This window comes from Xenopus tropicalis, chromosome 7 (assembly GCF_000004195.4).
Source record: "Xenopus tropicalis strain Nigerian chromosome 7, UCB_Xtro_10.0, whole genome shotgun sequence".
NCBI lineage: Eukaryota > Metazoa > Chordata > Amphibia > Anura > Pipidae > Xenopus > Xenopus tropicalis.
This window is the reverse complement of record NC_030683.2, coordinates 25,497,716-25,513,233: the sequence shown is the minus strand read 5'-3', so window position 1 is coordinate 25,513,233 and position 15,518 is coordinate 25,497,716. Positions and strand designations below refer to the sequence as shown.

The window sequence follows — 15,518 nt, the reverse complement described above, 5'->3', positions numbered from 1 at the left end:
GAACAACACAGGGGCTTATATGTTTGAAAAACGCAGGTGCTTACAGGTGTGAAATGAAGGGGCTCAGAGGTGTGAACAATGCAGGGGCTTAGCCGTGTGAACAATGCAGGGGATTACATTCTGAATCTGAGGTGTTAACAAGGCAGGTAATCACAGTACTAATACCATTTTAAGTTTACACAAAGGTGAGCAGTCACAGCAGCCAGACTGATGGGGGGGCCACAGGCTGTCATAGAACATTTCACTGCAATTTCACTTAAGTAAAACACTAACAGAACTCAAAGCTGATATCTAATATTCTTACAATATAGAGCAGGGCAAACTTTATTCAGTTCTTCTTCATACAGTCCCGTATTTGTTGAGAATCCGAATAAACCAATTACCCCTAAGGATAATGCATTACAAACACTAATAACTGCAAATGATTCTTTACTTTTCCCTTTTGTTCCCTGTTTACCTTCTATTTTTAATCTCTTCCTCAAAAAGTTTTTATGTTTTATTTATATATGCAATTTCCTAGAAAAGGCATTGTGGGAAGGAAGCACTAAATATATGGATAATTCATTAACTGAATTCAAACAGAAAGCTTTCCCCCAATTGAGCACAGCTTTTTACGATTGCCAGAAGAACCCCTGCACTGAAATATGGGGTTTTCTCAGTAAGAAATATATGAAAATTCAAATGTGTAAGTGTGTACTTTGATAATAAATATATTATAATAATTTGTGTGCATAATCATCCCACGTGGTCCCACAATAGAGTTTGCCAGGACCATGAAAAAGCTGAAATAATTATAACTTCTTTCATAGTGTACATTATTTTGCACAATATTTTGCAGCCAGGTTGATTGATTTCTATTTCTCAGACTGTGACTTGCAAATTTGCAGTAAGCATCCCACGAAGTGAAAACTTCCTGTTTAGCAGACTTGTACATGACTTTTGTTACCGAATAACAACACCATTGTGTTGAAGTTTATTTATGTAGTGCAAGGTAGAAAACAGAAAGAAATGCACTTTACAAAGTAAAAAAGAAGAAATATGTCCCAGCTTAGACTCTAGTGGGTTTACGGGACCAAAGTAATATGAATGGAAGTACTTAATCGTAATATGCTATGTTGAATGGGGTATTAATGCATTAGAAAGAGTCCAAAGAAGGGCTGTTATTCTGGTAAATTGTATGGAAGGTGTCAGTAATAAAGTAAAGCTAAATAAAATGTGTACACTAGAGCAGAGGTGCTTAAGGGGAGATTTTATACGAGCTGCTTAAGGGGAGATATTCTTACTACGTATAAATATATAAGGGGACCATACAATAAATTCTTTGCTTTATTAATCAGTTGATTCTCCCAGGAAACACCAGGAAACCAGTTGAAATTAGAAGAAAGGTCTTTCACAGTAAATAACGATATTTCCTCTCTGAACATCTGTTGGCTTTCATTTATCCCCTAAGCCCGCCTGGCCCAGCCACTTCTAGTGATGTTAGGCAGTAGCTGGGTGGGTAGGATTGGGCAGGGTTAGGTCTGGACTGGTTAGGTTTGGCACAGGTAGACTATTTACTTACCAACACACCACTAGTAGATAGCTTTAAGAAATGGTTGGATGCCTTTTTTGGAAGGGAGAAAATACAAGGTTGGGGTCAGGCAAATGGATGAAGGTTTGAAGCCTCTTATCTATCATTATTAAATGGATTCTTTACCTTTAAATTAAGTTTAAGTATGATTTAGAGTGTGCTAATCGGTCTTTATTTTGTATAAACTGCTTTTTAAATTATTATTAACTATCTGTTGCAGTTTGGAATTTTTAGCAGCTACCTGGTTGCTAGGTTCCAGTCTATACTAGCAACCAGACTGTGGTTTGAAAGAGCGACAGGAATAAGAATAGAGAAGGACATGAATAGAAAGATAAGCAATAAAAACTAACAATAGCAATAAAATTGTAGCCTCACAGAGGAACAGTCTTTTTGTCTGCTGGGGTCAAACATACACTGAAAATGCTTATCACTGAGTGCCCCACTAGCCCACCAGCAGTTGCAGGGTCCAGTTGCACTATACTTATGCCCATGCCTTTCGCCTCAAATCAAATACCACAAAAACTTCTCTTTATTAGCATTTTCTGATGGTATGCTGAGTGCCCTTTAAGGTGAAACAAAAAAAAAAAAGAAGAAAAAATCTTTACAAACCAAAAACAGAGGCAAAAATGAAAAGTTGCTGACATACATGAATAAGTTTCATCAACATGATTCACTGTTATACCGATAGCTTTGCTAAAACTAATACAGAGATGGAATAAAGATCTATCAGCCCAAATTAAATTAAATATAATGCGGTTTGTATGTAAGTAATGCGATTAGCAATCATTATGTTGACAACAGGCAGTTTAACATTTGAAGAAGCAACATAGCACAATAAAAGCTATGTATGTCTGGTTTCTCTAAGCATTCTCTGTCCTCTTGTAACCTATTCCCGATTCCCTAGCAGATAGGGGAGTCATAACTGGTGGTACGTGGCTCTACAATTAATAAGGAAAGATTGAGGTGTAGGAATGCAGATGACCTGATCTTGTTCATGGAAATGTAAAGGTCCTCAGGGGTAACTTTAGAACATTAGGATCTAAGCTTGCTGCAAGGAAATGCTACCTGTTTCTTAGTCTACAACATGTAGGCAAAGGGGTGGTTCAAAAAATGCTTTAGGTAAGCTTAGGTTGTTTGAGGGTAAACATTTCTGAGCAATACAGAGTTTTTTTAACCCAAGGAAAATAGTTGCTTTGTGTAATTGTGGTTAATGTGCATAAATTCATCCATGTCCATTGTCTGATCTTTCAAGAGAACTGTTTGTTTACAGAATACAAGTGACTCCATGACATCCCTTTGGAGCAGATGAATGGAAATCAAAAAGGGGTTCTCTATAACAAAAGTCACGTATATGTATGTAGTAATTTTGTGAATTCGGACATTTTACAGTTTTGGTCTATCCCTAGTTATTGAGTTAAAACACTATACAATCCCAGTAAGGTAGGGAAATGTATTTCACAACTTGAGGACTGAATCAATATATCTCCATACAGTCACTTACAGGCCACCTCTCGTGCCTGTAATACTCATAGTTAATAAACCAAATTGTCTGCATGCATTTAAACAGTAGGGGACTCCCGCATTTATTTAGTTCTGTGTTTGATGTACAGCACCAGCACTAAATAAATTTGTAGTCAAACTGGTTTATTGACGATGAATATTACAGGCAAGGGAGGTGGACAGAAAAGACTCTATGTAGATCATTGATTCAGTCCTCCAGTCCTTGCGCAGTCCAGTCCATTTGCCTCCAGTCCAATTTGACAACTGAAGAACTGGCAGTTAGACATCCCTGTTGTTGAGACACTGGCCATACTTGTAAGCATTTCATCTGTATTACTCTCTGGATTGTCTGTTTTTAGAGCATACATTAAGTTAAGTTTTCCTCAAAGGATCAATAGGTAGCATTCTGGACTCTGGGCTAGCAAAATGTTTTTTTAAAGTTATAGCAATAATTATCATTATTTTCCCACTGCTCCTATTTTTACATCCACCCTATAATTATATATTGGAAAAAGGCAATACTAGAGGCTTTGATGACATATTTGGTCTTGATCCCCCTACTTCTCATGTCCCCAAGCACCACCAGATTTGTACTTACCCCTCTATCGATCCTTACTCTAATTTTAAATGTCCATTGCATTTACATATAATAATTCAAATATAATAAAATAGATTTTTGCACAACACTTTTTAACAACAAAAATTTTCTTCCTAAAATTGAGTGATCTTTATTTCCTGGAGATTTGATCCAGTTCCCAAAAATCAGGGACAACACCTGGAAACAGTTATTATAGGAAGAAGAGGGCCCAATGAGCTCCTGACTGAAAAGCAGTATTTTTATGGAACAGGTCAGGTTTGTCAGATTTAATTAATAGATTGCTGTGGGGTACAGTAATCTATTACTGCAAGGCCACTGCAAGGAATGTATGGGATTTTTGCGTTTAGACTGTATTTGTACTTGCCTGGCAGTAAACTAGTTTCCTTTCTTTGTCAAGAATTCCCTACTCAGCATTTCCTAAATCAGGATATCAGGATGGGGTGAGATATTTTTTTCTGGTTATAATGCTGACTCCAGAATATTTCTCTGTAAAAACAAAAAATACAAATGCGTGTTTTAAGTCAGTCTGTGGAGCAATGACCATGGCTGGCAGTGCAGCCCTGCCAGATATAGCAGCAGATGAGAAGAAGGCGGATAAAATATATGAAAAGGTGTGTGCTGAGATAGAGACATTGGAGCTGCCCCTTGGAACAACATTAAGGTAATAAAAACGAAATTAGTATTATTTGTTAGACTTCATAGAAAATCGTTTGTTGCTGTGGAGATCTTTGTCCCCATAGATCTACACCAGTATAGAGATCTGCAACTTGTACTTATTTGTTGGCCCCAGTAGAAGCAGAGGTTATGTATGCATTAATACCATCAGCTACTTAAAATCTATTTTTCTTTTTTATAATGAAAAAATTAGTTGGTAGTACTGTACAATGAGTTTAAGGCTGTCTCCAGGGACCTGTATAAATAGTGAATAATGTACATGATATTAAAAGTCGTCGTGTGAGTGAGAGCTTCCTTGACCCCATGAAAATTAATTGGTTGGCTGCATTATACACATTTGTGATATTTATGCAAACATGCTGACTGAACTAGAACACAATGAAAGCAGTTTTTCATACAGAAATCCACTTTGCCTCTCGTAGGGTCTCCCTTGTGTCTTCTCCACACAAATTCCAAGTTTTCTCTGCTTCTCCCTCGGCTCCTGCTCCCTTAGCTTTCACCCATCACCACAGATATTGGTAGCACCAGAGTCAAGGATATCTCTTCTCCTGTGCCAGGATCTGTGAGGATTTTTTTTGGCACTGGCAGGTAGGCCACCTGTCTCTGGCAGTGAGAGCCAATACCCAGAAAGAATAATCTGATACACAACAGCTTAACAATTCTACTGAAACTTAAATAAATAGCTGTTTTCACACCAGTTAAATGTGTGTTTGCCTAACAATATGCTTTGAATTAAACATATTTTTAAATGTACTTATAGTAGTAAGTATTATGGTGTTTTAAAGGGAAAATATCCCCTTCCTGTGTATAAATTAAAATTTTTATTTTGTCTGTGCGATACTAACATTGCAATCCAAATGGTGTTGAAATGTATACCTCGTTGTCCAGGCAGAGAATGGGTTAGTTGTTAATAATTTTGAAGCCACAATGTGGCCTCCTGTCATAGCTTTGTACCTGCCAATCCTTTCCCCAGCAATCCTAGCTCTCTCTGGTGATTATTGTGAAGTGATTACTATTAATATATCATAAATGTAACCTGAAGTATTTCATTTGTATCTGTGTTAGCTGTATATCACTATTCAGGCTACATACATTCACAACAGGTAACTTGCCCAGAATATCTGCCATATTGATCAGCCTTATGAGAACTAGTGGCTGCTGATGATATTACAGATATGGAGGTAAAAGGCATGTTCAAATGTACAGAGAAAGAATGCTACCATCATACAGAAATGTATTCCCTTCTATTGGACTGCCTGTTACAAGTAAACGTTTATGTAAATACTAACTCAATAAATTGCAGAAAAAGTTTCATAAGAATATTTTTAAAAAGTTGTTCATTTTACTTAGCCAAAAGAAAGTATAAGTAAGACTGGGGCAAATGCTTATTTGGTGCCGTGGATATCCATGGAACTATATCATGGCGACTGTTACACCAAAAGAAAGAATAAATTATACTTATATATGTGTGTGTACACACACACACACACACACATAAATTTATATTACATATATTATAGGCAGGGCTGTGGAGTTGGTACATACATCAGTTTATAGCACCTCTGACTCTCTACCTCTGTTTTTAAAGGAACAGTAACACCAAAAAATGAAAGATTATAAAAATAATTAACATACTATGTTTTATTGCCCTGCACTGGTAAAAGTTGTGTGTTTGGTTTAAATCCCTAATACAGTTTATATACACAAAGCTGCTATATAACCATGGGGTAGTTGATCAAACTAAAAAAAAAATGAGAAAAGGCACAAGTTACAAGATGTGTAGATTACCATTGCATTCCTCAGAGTTTGTCCATCTGCTATGTAACATGTGCCTTTTCTCCTTTTTTACCAGCTTGAATGGCTGCCCCCATAGCAGCTAATATAAACTATAGAAGTCTTTCTGAAGTAAACATGAAACTTTTACCAGTGCAGAGCAACAGCACATAATATTTTAATTAATGTAAACCATTTTCATTTTTGGTGTCATACAAGGCATTTCATCAACGCCAAAGCTCTGCAATGATAAAGCTGTATGAAGATGGTGTCTGTTTTTGGGAATAAACCAAAGAACTATTGGCTAGGAATTTGACACACTACCCTACTGGCAATCTAAGCCTGGCACTGCCAACATGAATGAGGATTCTGTTCAAGTTTGGGCCTAAAGCTATAACTAAGGGCTATAAGGTTTTAATAGCTCAGCTGGACTTCACACTAGTGAAAAAACTTTGCACTGCTCTTTATTCTTACAGCAAAGAAGTACTTTATTATAACTATTACCTGTGAAATAGTATATTGTAACATATTGTATATTTTTTCCATTACAACTTAAATTTATTAGGAGTCGATGTCAGTACATTTGTGCTGACTCCGACCCAGAACTGCTTCCGACTCCGACTCCACAGCTCTAATTATTTGAAAACCTGTGATGAGCCCAGCCTGAAGGCCATTTAGGGAGAGTCCTGTGTGAGTGCTAATTTGCTTCTTTTGATACCCTTGGAACTACAGCAGGATGAATGATGCATTCACTGAACCTCTAATCTTACTAACTTGTTTGCAAATTTGTATCCCTGGAACCACAGCAAAGTGTATATATATATATATTTAGTGCAGATGAAGCCGCACTCAAAGTTTGGGTGCACAGTCAGTTGTTCTCAAAGTTTACAAAATTCACAGATCAGCGATCAGATTCCTATATGGGACCGAAATGTTGAAATCACAGTAACGTGGCAAAATAAAGATTTTTTTTCTATTCAGGGGGATCTCAACACACTGCTTTCCTGTTCCCTTAGGCAGGGGTCCCCAACCTTTTTTACCCGTGAGCAACATTTAAATATAAAATAAGTTGGAAAGCAACGCAGGCATGAAAAAAGTCCTTTGGGGGTGACTAATAAAGGCTGTGATTGGTTATTTAATAGCCCAATGTGAACTGGCTGACTACAGGAGATTCTGTTTGGCAGTTCCCATGGTCTTTATGCCTCCAAATAAGAAATTCAAAAATGGGCACCTGCTTTGAGGCCAGTGGGAGCAACATCAAAGGGGTTGGTGAGCAACATGTTGCTCACGAGCCACTGGTTGGGGACCACTGCCTTCTGTTTATACCAAACCGAATCAAAAAATCAAACACATTTTAAGGAGAACCTCCCATTTAAGGGAAGTAAATGGATAATAAACCCTATTTACAAAAAATGGTATATCTTTCTTAACATCTACATGAAAAGCCATCTGCTGAGGTATACATTCTGGAACTGAATTTTGGAGGATAATTAAGAAATATTTCTTATATATCAGAATCTCATCTAGCAGGATTTATCAAGCAGGGGTATGCAGGCAGGACTAGGATACAGCTGGCCACCTGACATTCTTTGATCAGAAACTCATAAGATTTATCACATAGGGACCTGCATGTGATCATATTGCAGTTTGGCAATACGTCATAGCAGCTCTTAGTCAAAAATACACTGTCCGATTTGACGAATCTTACACAGAGTACACAGAGTGCCTTACAAATATCCATTATTAATTTAGCTAGATAGCTATCTTAATTCTAGAGGCTTGTTCTGAGAAATTAGATTGTGGAAAAACAAAACTGAAAGAGGTTATTGTATTGAGTCCTAAACTCCACCAGATCTGTAAAGCTGAATGTGGCAGCGTTTCTCTGCTGGCTTGGATAATTATAAACACATGCTAGGCATTCCATTTATTTCAGTGTAACAACTGCCAATCTGCTTTGTGTTTGGCGTTTAATGCTATAAGCCAATAAAGTCGTTTGGGCCTTGACGTTTCTGATATTTAATTAGGTGACTTAAACTAACACGTTTCATCTTAAATTGTTCATCTCAAATTAAACATGTAAAAATTTTTTATAGGAAATGAACATTTTATGGAGCTACGGCTTGTTTAAAGAGACACTCTTGTTCAATTTCCCACTGCTTAGCCCCATCTCACAGTTACTGAACCACAATTTGTTAAAGAGCCCCACACAACACAAAAACCCCTAATAGACCTATTGTTGTAATCTGTTTTTATATGCTGAAATCCAGCTGAAAAACAGTTCTACTCTTTTTGCATCATTTGAAATCCTGGCAGAGGAGGAAGGACTAAAACATTGATATCACAAATTGTATCAATATCTCCATAGCGTACAGACAGTATGCAGGAACTACATAACCCACAATTAATTGCTCTGTGACATTCCTTTCCTTTTTGACATCATGTGTGCAGTGAATTGTGGGATTGGGAAGATGCAGGCTGAAGGCAGATTGAGGACAGTTGACTACTGTTACATTTTATTTGAGTCTCAAAGTAGCCAGCCAGATCAGCAGAAGAACAGGGCCTAGGCTTAGCTAACTGTTCCAAACAATATTATTACATTGAAAATCATGGAAAGGCTGCATATTTTTTAACTGATGTATATTGCAAAGTTGCTTGTATTGTATTATGTTTTCTTTTCAAAAAGCTTTGGGTGAAGTTTGGGTGAAGTTCCCTTTTAAGGCTACTGCCAGACAGGGCTGATTCATGGGCTATGTTTCAGGGAATCAGCCGATCCACTGGCCTCTGCTTGCTTCTGTGTCTGCAGCGAGAGGCACTGTGCTGGCCTGGTTACAGACACATGGAGGGAATGCCTACTTGTAGTGCGTTTAAGGGACAAAATTTACTTCATGTGCATGCACTCAGGTTGATGCAATGCCTCTTAATACAGACACAAAAGAGAGAAGAAGCCAGTGGATTGGTTGATTTTCAGGCCGCGTTTAAAGTTCTGCTCATTCCTGCTGATTTCACTGACAAAAAGAGGGCCTGCAAAGCTTGTTAGATAGCATATGACTAAGGCAGACTGTAGAAGTACTTTTATGTACAGTAATTTTCTATAGAAACAACTAAAAGGCGAGATATCTTTCAGCATTACTGGTGTTAAAGCCACTCCTGGTAACTTTAAAGGTACAATAACACCAAAAAATTAAAGTGTATAGAAGTAATTACAATATAATGTACTGTTACCTGCAATGGTACAACTGGTGTGTTTGGCCCAGAAAGACTACTTTAGTTTATATTCACAAAAGCTGCTATGTAGCCATGGGGCAGCCATTCAAAGGACAAAAAGCACTGGGTACTTAGTAGATAACAGATAAAACCCCATTATATTTTACCGAGCTTATCTGTTATCTGCTATGTAACCTGCACCTTTTTTCCAGCTTATTTATATAAACTATAGTAGCTTTTCTGTAGTAAACATACCAGTTTTACCAGTGCAAGGCAACAGTACAGGTATAGGACCTATCATCCAGAATGCTCGGGACCAAGGGTATTCCAGATAGTCTACTAAAAAATAAATAAAACCCGTGCATTAATTAAACCAAATAGGATTGTTTTGCATCCAATAAGGATTAATTATATATTAGGATCAATTACAAGGTACTGTTTTATTATTACAGAGAAAAAAAAAATCCGTTTTAAAATTCTGAATTATTTGATTAAAATGGAGTCTATGGGAGACGGGCTTTCTGTAATTTGGAGCTTATTGGATAACAGGTTTCCGGATAAGAGATCCCATACCTGTACATTATATTTTAATTACATTAAAACACTTTAATTTTTTGGTGTTACTGTTCCTTTTTTCTACTACAGAGAGGGAGATTGTGCTCTTTGCACTAGGGATGCAGCCCCCCTTCCACCTGCTCCAGCTTTGAATTTCTGAGCACAGGGGGGTGAGGAGGGGGCAACATTAAGAAGGATGCCTCAGGAAATACCCGAGTGTGATGTCACACACGTGCATAAACGAGTGTACTGGTACTCTAACGCGCTACTGCTAATGTACCAAATTGGCCAACCTCCCAAGCAAAGTGGTATTGCTTCCCACAAGCATGTTTGTATGATGGATGTCCTTCTATGCAATTTTTTAAACAACGTTGAGAGGGCCCTACTAAGTTAGCAGTATGGGGCCCCATTATTACTGATGGTGACCCCGACTTCTGCCAGAATCCACTGAAGCCCAGTGATGCCCAACCAATCAGCAATTAGAATGGAATGTTCCCCTGCAATTTAGAAAACAAAAGCAAAAATCTGATTGGTTGCTAGGGGCAACATTGACAGCTTATACACTACAATGCCAGTGATGTCAGCTTATACACTACAATAAATATGCCCCTCAGAACAGGCTCAGGGGCATAATTCTATGTAAAGCACACTCTGGGACCCAGAAAATATAAGAGGAGTCATAGTGCCACTGGCAGTTTCTTTATATATGTTTATGAAAAATGTCATACTCCCAAAATTGTTTGGCCCTAAAATGATATTGGTACGGGGCCAAGTAACTTTTAGTTACGTCACTAGAAAGGCAGACAGCTATCAGGGTGCTGCAATCACATTCCAGAATGCACGTGACCAAGGGTATTCCAGATAAGGGGTCTTTCTGTAATTTGGATCTCCATACCTTAAGTCTACTAAAAAATTAATAAAACATTAATTAAACCAAATAGGATTGTTTTGCATCCAATAATGATTATTTATATCTTAGTTGGGATCAAGTACAAAGTTCTGTTTTATTATTACAGAGAAAAAGGAAATCAGTTTTAAAATTCTGAATTATTTGATTAAAATGGAGTCTATGGGAGATCGGCTTCCCCCATTGCAAAAGCTAAAGAGCCGATCACAAATGGATTTCCCTGAGAATGCCAGCTCCTATGTCAAACACTAGGCTTTAGTCGCTCTTGCTCCCTCTAGCGGCCACTGTTTCTATCACTGAAGCAGTACCACAGCCACCACCGCAGCGAGCGACGCTGCCTGTCACCGGTAGCCCGGGCGGCCTCCCTTCCTAGCAAGATGGCGGAGAGCAGCGGGAGCCTGGAGACTGTGACCGAGCACGAAAGGATCCTGCAGGAGATAGAGAGCACTGACACGGCGTGCTTGGGGCCCACGCTGCGGTAAGACTGCAGGCAAGGGAGGAGGCGGCAGGTGACACTGGGCGGGGGGGGGGATCCTCTTTCTTTTTGTCCCTTTCCAACACGGCCTGGCGTTGGGAGCCCTGGGTGCTGCAGTGACAGCTCCCCCCTCAATGGATCCTCCCATAGATGCAGTGCAGCCTGTGCCTTGTTCCAGGGGCAGATGGGTATGTGCTTGTCTGGCTGCGATGGTGCTGTGGAAATATCTAATTGCTGTAATCATCATTAGCGCTTCTTGTTCATTATTAGCACCAGGCTTGTCCCACGGACATAGTCTCCTCTCCTTCTGGTAACACAGACTGTTTAACATATATTGTTATTATTGGCAAGCAAGCCATGTATGGCACACCCCCTGTTATAATAGAACTTACCTTACAATGGCACACCCCCTATTATAATAGAACTTACCTTATAATGGCACACCCCCTATTATAATAGAACTTACCTTACAATGGCACACCCCCTATTATAATAGAACTTACCTTATAATGGCACACCCCCTATTATAATAGAACTTACCTTACAATGGCACACCCCCTATTATAATAGAACTTACCTTATAATGGCACACCCCCTATTATAATAGAACTTACCTTATAATGGCACACCCCCTATTATAATAGAACTTATCTCATAATGACACACCCCCTGTTATAATAGAACTTATCTTACAATGGCACACCCCCTATTATAATAGAACTTACCTTATAATGGCACACCCCCTGTTATAATAGAACTTATCTTATAATGGCACACCCCTTGTTATAATAGAACTTACCTTATAATGGCACACCCCCTGTTATAATAGAACTTACCTTATAATGGCACACCCCCTGTTATAATAGAACTTACCTTACATTGGCACACCCCCTGTTATAATAGAACTTATCTTATAATGGCACACCCCCTGTTATAATAGAACTTACCTTACATTGGCACACCCCCCTGTTATAATAGAACCTTACAATGGCACACTCCCTTTTATAGCACCCCATATTACAATGGCACACCCATATAATATTGTCATAATAACACCTTACAATGGCACACTCCCTTTTATAGCACCCCATATTACAATGGCACACCCCTATAATATTGTTATTATAACACCTTATAATGGCACACCCCCTTTTATAGCACCCCATATTGCAATGGCACAGCCCTATAATATTGTTATAATAATACCTTATAATGGCACATCACCTATTATAATAGCACCTCATACTATAATGGCACATATCTTATTATAATCTCACCCCTATATAACCTGCTTGAACAAAAAGCTGTGATAATTATGGTGTGTTAGAAAGAAGAAAAGTCAGCGAGTTACTCTTGCTAGTTATTTGTCATCTGACATCATGGAGAGAGAATACTGCACTTTAAAGTGCTTTTAAGAAAATAGGAAATTATGTCACTGATGTTCCATGTAACTTATGTTATTTTTGGTATATAAATAAGTACATTTCAACCTACTTTTCTTGAATTACTGTTCCCAGCATCCAGCCAAGGGCTGCCAGGTTGATGCTGAGAGTTCTAGTTTAATACAGGTATGGGATACCTTATCCGGAAACCCGATATCCAGAAAGCTCCGAATTACGGAAAGCCTGTGTCCCATAGACCCCATTTTAATCAAATAATTCAGATTTTTAAAATTGATTTCCTTTTTCTCTGTAAAAATAAAACAGTGCTTTGTATTTGATCCCAACGAAGATATAATTAATCCTTACTGGATGTAAAATAATCCTATTGGGTTTAATTAATGTTTTATTGATTTCTTAGTAGACTTAAGGTATGAAGATCCAAATTACGGAAAGACCCCTTATCCGGAATACCCTTGGTCCTGAGCATTCTGGATAACAGGTCCTATACCTGAAGAGATGCAGGTTGGACATCCCACACTTAACCTCAGAGTACAACAGCCTTCTAACAAGGCCAAGGGCCCTTCTCTAATTTGGATTTTATTTTGACCAGAGTAATATCAGTTTGCTTTAAGCATTAGGAAAACTGATGTGTATCCTATATTGAAAGCTTGCCCCAGATTTCAGTGTTACCTGTTAATTATGATGTATACTTGTGCTAAGGATACAGTCTCAATGTCCAATGAATGCGGTTTTAATTGTACTTGAATGCTGCGTGACCTCTGGCAGCACCAAGTATGCCTGGTGTCGTACTAGCCTAAGGGCACTATTTAAAAAGAAAAATAGTGCCCAAAAGTGTGAAATGTTTAAATGATTGAATTAAAGTTATAGTCAGTTTTGCAGTTAATAGTATAGTATAGTTTGTTAGTATAATTGCTGTTAGCAGCAGTACCATTATACTTTATGGCTGATATTCTGTTTATCACCTGAATCCGCCTAATTGATGGGCAGTGAAACTATTCTGCTATTTTGGGCCCTGACCATTTTGTCTGACCCAGCAGGGAGAAATTGCAAAATGACAAAGTTTTAGTAACAGAGCATTCAGACCACAGTAGTCAAAGATCTTATCTGAAACCCAGTGCTGCAGGCTTTTGAGCTTGTAGGCCCAGGGTACATGCTTGAAAATTTTCCCTGCTGCCCGTAATTCAGATGAATGGAAACCACCCTGCAGTGTGATTTTTTGGACTGAAAACACACATTTACTTGTTTTTGGGCCAAAGCCGCCTATAAGCATCTAGATGACAGGCGGCACAGGTAGGGATCAGGAGTTTCTGCGAGTAAGGAGTAAGATGAGATTTATCCATGACAGTCCCCAGAGTTATTACATTCTGTGGCTGTATGGGTGCAATGATACTGAAAGTGTTAATGATTTGGGGGTACCAATATGCAATATGTGATTACAATTTCTAATTGTAAAGCCCAGGTCAGTGCTTCTCTTTGCTGTATAGTGCACTGGCCAAGGTGTTAGTTCTTCCAGCGGCTGTGCCACTGACATGTTCTGAAATATCCCAGCAGTCCATTGAGACTGTCACGACCAAGCAAGTTTGAAGTGCAGTAAATTCATGAATCCCATACTGCACATGCGTATGGTCTATGACTGCAGCAAGGAACCAGGGATGTTTCACAATATGGCACCAGGGCACGTGCAATATTTAGTGAACAGGAACACTGGCTCAGGGTTGAAGATTAGTGATCGTAACATATAGGGACCCCCCCCCCATGATATACACTTTCCTATTCGTGATTTGTGTGTGTGAATTCTCATTTCATTCACTACATATGATATAATTGCTATCACCAGTGGCTTTACCAAACAATGGAATGTATGCCATGCAGCTTTCACCTATAACAAAATACCTGGTAAAGGGTCTAGTTTAAGGGTAAACATGGCATAGATTCTTTCTTGTCTGTATATCTTTATGTACTTATGGTAAAACTGGGCCCCAGTATGTGCTCTTAGGCTGATGCCACACGTGGCGTAGGGCTGATTTTTTCGGCAAGCGGAAAAACGCTTGCCGAAAATTCAGCCCTACGCCTGCTATTTGTGCCTGCACCCGAATGAATGGAATACGCTCGGGTGCAGGCACATGTAGCCGATATACGCATGAAAACACGAGAGAATGCGTATATGGGCTACATGTGCCTGCACCCGAGCGTATTCCATTCATTCGGGTGCAGGCACAAGTAGCAGGCGGAGGGCTGAATTTTCGGTAAGCGTTTTTCCGCTTGCTGAAAAAATCAGCCCTACGCCATGTGTGGCATCAGCCTTATGTACAGCCCTATGCAGCCTTTTCTGTGATCCAGCACACATTCACATACTTGCCACTGTTTAGTTGCCTTCCCCTAATAGTGTCATGCTTATGTCTGTCTCTGGCCCCCAGTGGGGTGTTGAACCGCTCAAAAACAGCTAAAAAAATAGGTGATCACTGTATTTTAAGGATTTTTGATATGTGGTCAAACTATACATGGATCTCAGGGCAGTTGACCAGTCACATGTTGCCACCTTAGCTCAAAGTTCTTAGTGGATCATTTAACAGGAGGTAACAAGTTCCACATGCTGGGCTGCAGGATACCTAATAAGTAAACCTGTTTGCTTTGTGTAGCTTTGTGTCTAGGGATTAAGTATTGCATTTTGTGTATAGCCGTCTACTGCCCAAACTGTCAGTTATGCAGTTACTTCTATAATGGAACTCGCATGGGGCAGACAATGCACTGCTCAGCAGATGGAATTTTACACACTGTGCTATTAAGCAGATCTGCTCTTTCCAATTAAGTGATGTATATGAATTTATAATGTGGCTTTGATTTATGGAGAGTGTTTG

General features: G+C 38.9%; 1 protein-coding gene across 4 annotated transcripts in view; it reads left to right on the top strand.

Annotated features, from left to right (window-relative positions):
* The first annotated feature begins 4,203 nt into the window (after nt 1-4,203).
* Nucleotides 4,204-15,518, top strand: part of exoc6 (exocyst complex component 6) — a 165,342-nt gene continuing 154,027 nt past the window's right edge. For 2 of the 4 annotated variants that reach the window (XM_031905941.1, XM_031905939.1), the window contains exon 1: nt 4,204-4,329. In XM_031905941.1, coding sequence (XP_031761801.1) covers nt 4,205-4,329 — 125 coding nt within the window. In that variant the 5' untranslated portion in view covers nt 4,204. Of the gene's footprint in view, nt 4,330-11,061; nt 11,261-15,518 lie in introns of those variants that run through there. The other 2 variants (XM_031905940.1, XM_018095925.2) reach the window with 2 other exon arrangements.